Source organism: Trypanosoma conorhini (assembly GCF_003719485.1).
Source record: "Trypanosoma conorhini strain 025E chromosome Unknown Tco_14.4_contig_00144, whole genome shotgun sequence".
Classification (NCBI taxonomy): domain Eukaryota; phylum Euglenozoa; class Kinetoplastea; order Trypanosomatida; family Trypanosomatidae; genus Trypanosoma; species Trypanosoma conorhini.
In genome coordinates this window covers 1-3,636 of record NW_021704224.1, presented here as the reverse complement: position 1 = coordinate 3,636, position 3,636 = coordinate 1, and the positions used below count along the sequence as shown (strand labels likewise).

Below are 3,636 nucleotides of genomic sequence, written 5' to 3'. Positions count from 1 at the left end.
AAAGGGATGGAGACAGAGAACGAGTGTGTGCATGCATGCATGCATGCATGCATGCGTGCGTTTGGCTTCTTCTTTCTTTTTATATATATACATCTCCCTGTGTGTGTGTGTGTTTCCTCCCCCTTCGTTGCGCTTTGCCGCCTCTTCCTGCTTTGCCACCGTCGTTGCTTCTCTCCTCTCGTCTGTTGCCTCAGCGCATGCGCGCAAACCTTCTATGCTTTTTGTGTGTGTGTGTTTGTGCTTTTTTTTTCTTCTTTTTTCTCTTGTCTTTGTCTGGTTTACTTCTGGGCGCACTGAAGTTTGTGTGAGCCAGCAACAATAGTTACGCACCACACACACGCCGCGACAGCGTGGCAGGGAACGAAGAAACGCGCACCCACACCAGGGCACTGAGGGGCAAAAGTAGCAAAACACAACAAGAAACACGCGGAGTCATCGTGGCAGTTGTCGTTAGAAGAACTTGAGGGAAATGTCTTTCGACGTGGCGGATGCCTCGCGCGAGGTTGACCTCTCGAAGCTCATCAGCTTCTCCATGTCCTTTGAGCCCCTGCAGCTGCTCTTCCAGACGATCATCAAGCGCACCGCGCAGGCGGAGGCGGACAACGAACGACAGGACGACGAGATCAGTCAGCTGCGGAAGGCCGTAGAGGATCTGCAGAGGCGGGATGCGGAGCGCGAGGCCCAGCAGCAGGAGCTGCTTCGACAGCTGGAAGAGCTCCGTAATCGGGCAGCTGCGCAGGCGCAGGGCGAGACGAAGGGCGAGAAGCAGGGCGAGACGCAGGGCGAGGCGCAGGGCGAGGCGCCCCCGATCGACCTTCACTCGCTGTGGGACGAGATCAACCGCATAAAGGTTCTCATGGGCGAAGCCCATCGATCGGGTCGCCGCCACACCATTGAGCAGCTGTACCAGGCCCGTAAGCGGCATGGCAGCGTCGCCGGCACTTCGGACTTGCAGCGGGCAAAGTCGGCGGCGTCCGTCACGCAGCTGATGGGGGCGCCGGAGGAGAGTGAGGCGGAGGTGGGCGAGACCATCTTGGGCCGCGCGAAGGAGCGACTCGTGGTGGTGGAGGAGGAGGCGCTGCTTCCGGAGGATGCCGCCGCCACGGGCGAGTCGGTGGAGCCGCCGCGTCGCGGCGAAGAGAGGGCGCAGGAGGAGCAGGGGCGCCCAGGGTCCGGGGAAAAACTTCCGACGCCGGCGGGAGAGGAAAAGCAGCAGCGCGAGGAGCAGCGAGTGGCGTCGCGATTGAGCGAGGGAAAAGGCGCGGGGGGCGACTTGGCCGCGCCCTGGCTCTCGGAGAGTGGGACGGGGCAGCCCTTCCCCGCGCGCGCCGAATCGCCGTTCGCGGTGGAGAGCTCAGACCCCTTCGCGGGGGGCGGGGTGGACCCTGTGCTTCGCTCCGGCAGCTCCGCGATGCAGTCAAGGGGGCGGTTGGCGGCGGCCGGCGCCGACGCCTCCATCTACGCTCGCCTGAAGCAGGACGGCGCCGACATTGAGCACCTCAACCGGGTCGTGGCGGAGATTCTGAACGAGATGAAGGTCATCCACGCGGACGTCGATTTAATGCGGACGGTTAGCGCGGGAGCGGAGGACGCGGCGAAGCCTGCGGCGACCGACCCAAATGCGGCGCGCGAGCGTGCGGAACTGCGCCGCCGCGTGGAGGCCCTCGAGGACGCCGTAGGTCGTCTGCAGGGGGAGGTCGCCGCAGGTGCGAGGGCAGCCGAGGATACGCGCCCGGACTCGCTCCCGGACGACGTTAAGGGGTTGAAGGAGCGCATGCAGGCGCTGGAGCAGGCGTTGGAGCGCCTGAGCAACAAAATGACCGGCCTGGTCGGAGCCACGTCGACCGCAGGTGGTGGCGACACGGGGGTCAGTCAGGCTCAACTGGGCGTCTTGGGTGCAACCGTGGACACGCTGGAAAAGCAGCTGGCCGACCTGCAGCGGCTGGGTCTGCGCAACTACGACAACGACCTGGAGGCGTTGCGCAGGGATGTGGCGAAGTTGCAGCGAGACACGGCAGCGCTACAGCAGACGTGTGCAATTCTGGATGAAAAGAAGGAGGACAAGGGCGCGCGAGTTCCGTCCCCCGTGGCGCCCGCGGAGAGGGAGGCAGCAGAGGAGGTGCAGCGGCCACCGTCTCCGATCGTTGCGGTCCCCAGTGACTACGCTGCGGCTATGGCTGAACTGCGGCGCCGTGCGGATGATTTGCAGCGTCGCATGGCCAGCGCCGAGGCGAATGTGTTGGAGCTTGACGAGCGGAAGGCCGATAGGGCGGCGGTGCAGCGGCTGACCGACGACTTGAAGCATCTGCGGCAGCTGCTGGAGCTCGGGGCGGGGAAGCGGGGGGACGATGAAGCCGCCAGCTCGGCCGCCGCGCTGCAGGAGGAGTTGATGCAGCAGCTGCAGCGGCAGATTGCGGAGCATGTGCAGAACTTCAACCAGGTGCGGGACGGCACCACGAATGAATTGGACGCGCTGCGCGACTACGTGGAGCAGATCGACCACCGCAAGGCGGATGCCATGCTTGTGGCGAACAAGGCTGAACGCGACTACGTGGAGAACGCACTTGAGCGACTGATGCGGGAGGTGGAGCAGGTTTTGAACGCGACCAACGCCGGCCTCATTGACACCCTGGACAAGTCCCTCAACGTGCTGCGCGACCTGCTGGATGGGAAGGCCACGAAGCACGACATGGACCACCTCCGCCGCCTCGTCAGCGAGGAGCAGATTGGGGGCGGGGTGCCGGACGCCCTCGCGGGATTCCGGGGCTTCCGCTGCCTCGGCTGCAACCGCCCCGTAGAGACGATGCGGCCGCGCGTCATGGGCAGCCGGCTGCAGCCGTTTGTGAACCGGCTGCCGCAGAACCACCCGGGTGACAACGCCCCCGCCCGCATCCAGCAGGGAACCCTCGGCGCCACCGACGGCGCATCCACCGTCCCAGGCGGCAGGTAGTTCAGAGGGTCCCTGGCAGCACATCGCCTGCGGCCTGCGTGCGTCGCTCTTGGGCGGGTGGGGCCCGGGGGAGGCGGCCGATGTAAATTTTGTCTCCCCGCTTCTCACAGCCCAGCGGGCAAGCGGCAACCTCAATGAGCGGGGCGGGACACCGGCTCTGCATCTCACTCTCTCTCACTCTCTCTCTTTCTCTCTCGTTCCCCATTCACGCCGCCTCTGCATGTATAATCCTTGACGGAGAGGTGGAGGGAAAGAAACGGGGAGCAACACATGCGAGTAGAAGTAACAAAAAAGAAAAGAAAAGAAGCCGAAAAAGAAAAAGAAACGAAAGGGGAAGCAGCAAGGTATGTATTGTTACTGGTGGCTTTGTGCACGCCAAGTGGCGTTGAGTAGCGCCAAGGGAAATGTGACGAATATATACATATATATATATAGACGGCGGCAACACGGGGAATGGGTGACGGAGAAGAACCGGCACCGCAGGACGAGGGAGAGGAGGAAACAAAAAACCAAACAAAGCAAAGGAAAGAAAAAGCCGATAACAAATGAAAACAAACAAGGAGGAAAAGATGACAATGTGTCACATCCGCGTTCATGTAACTAAGCTGTGCCGCACATCCCCGTCAGTGTATCCACTTGGGCGTGTGTTGCTGCTGCTGCTGCTGCTGCTGCTGCTGCTGCTGCTG

General features: G+C 62.6%; 1 protein-coding gene across 1 annotated transcript, besides 8 other annotated features; it reads left to right on the top strand.

The window, feature by feature from the left end:
- Positions 1 to 28: 28 nt before the first annotated feature.
- Positions 29 to 55: a microsatellite.
- A 169-nt stretch (positions 56 to 224) lies between these two features.
- Positions 225 to 273: a sequence feature (A-rich).
- Positions 274 to 469: 196 nt separating this feature from the next.
- Tco025E_03251 (uncharacterized protein) lies at positions 470 to 2,950 on the top strand (the record flags this gene model as incomplete). The annotated part of the gene is made up of 1 exon (XM_029370171.1): positions 470 to 2,950. The coding sequence occupies one exon, from the start codon at positions 470 to 472 to the stop codon at positions 2,948 to 2,950; it is 2,481 nt and encodes an 826-aa protein (XP_029229818.1).
- Positions 2,951 to 3,112: 162 nt separating this feature from the next.
- Positions 3,113 to 3,146: a microsatellite.
- Positions 3,147 to 3,230: 84 nt separating this feature from the next.
- Positions 3,231 to 3,280: a microsatellite.
- An 83-nt stretch (positions 3,281 to 3,363) lies between these two features.
- Positions 3,364 to 3,384: a microsatellite.
- A 65-nt stretch (positions 3,385 to 3,449) lies between these two features.
- Positions 3,450 to 3,509: a microsatellite.
- Positions 3,510 to 3,520: a microsatellite.
- Positions 3,521 to 3,598: 78 nt separating this feature from the next.
- Positions 3,599 to 3,636: a microsatellite.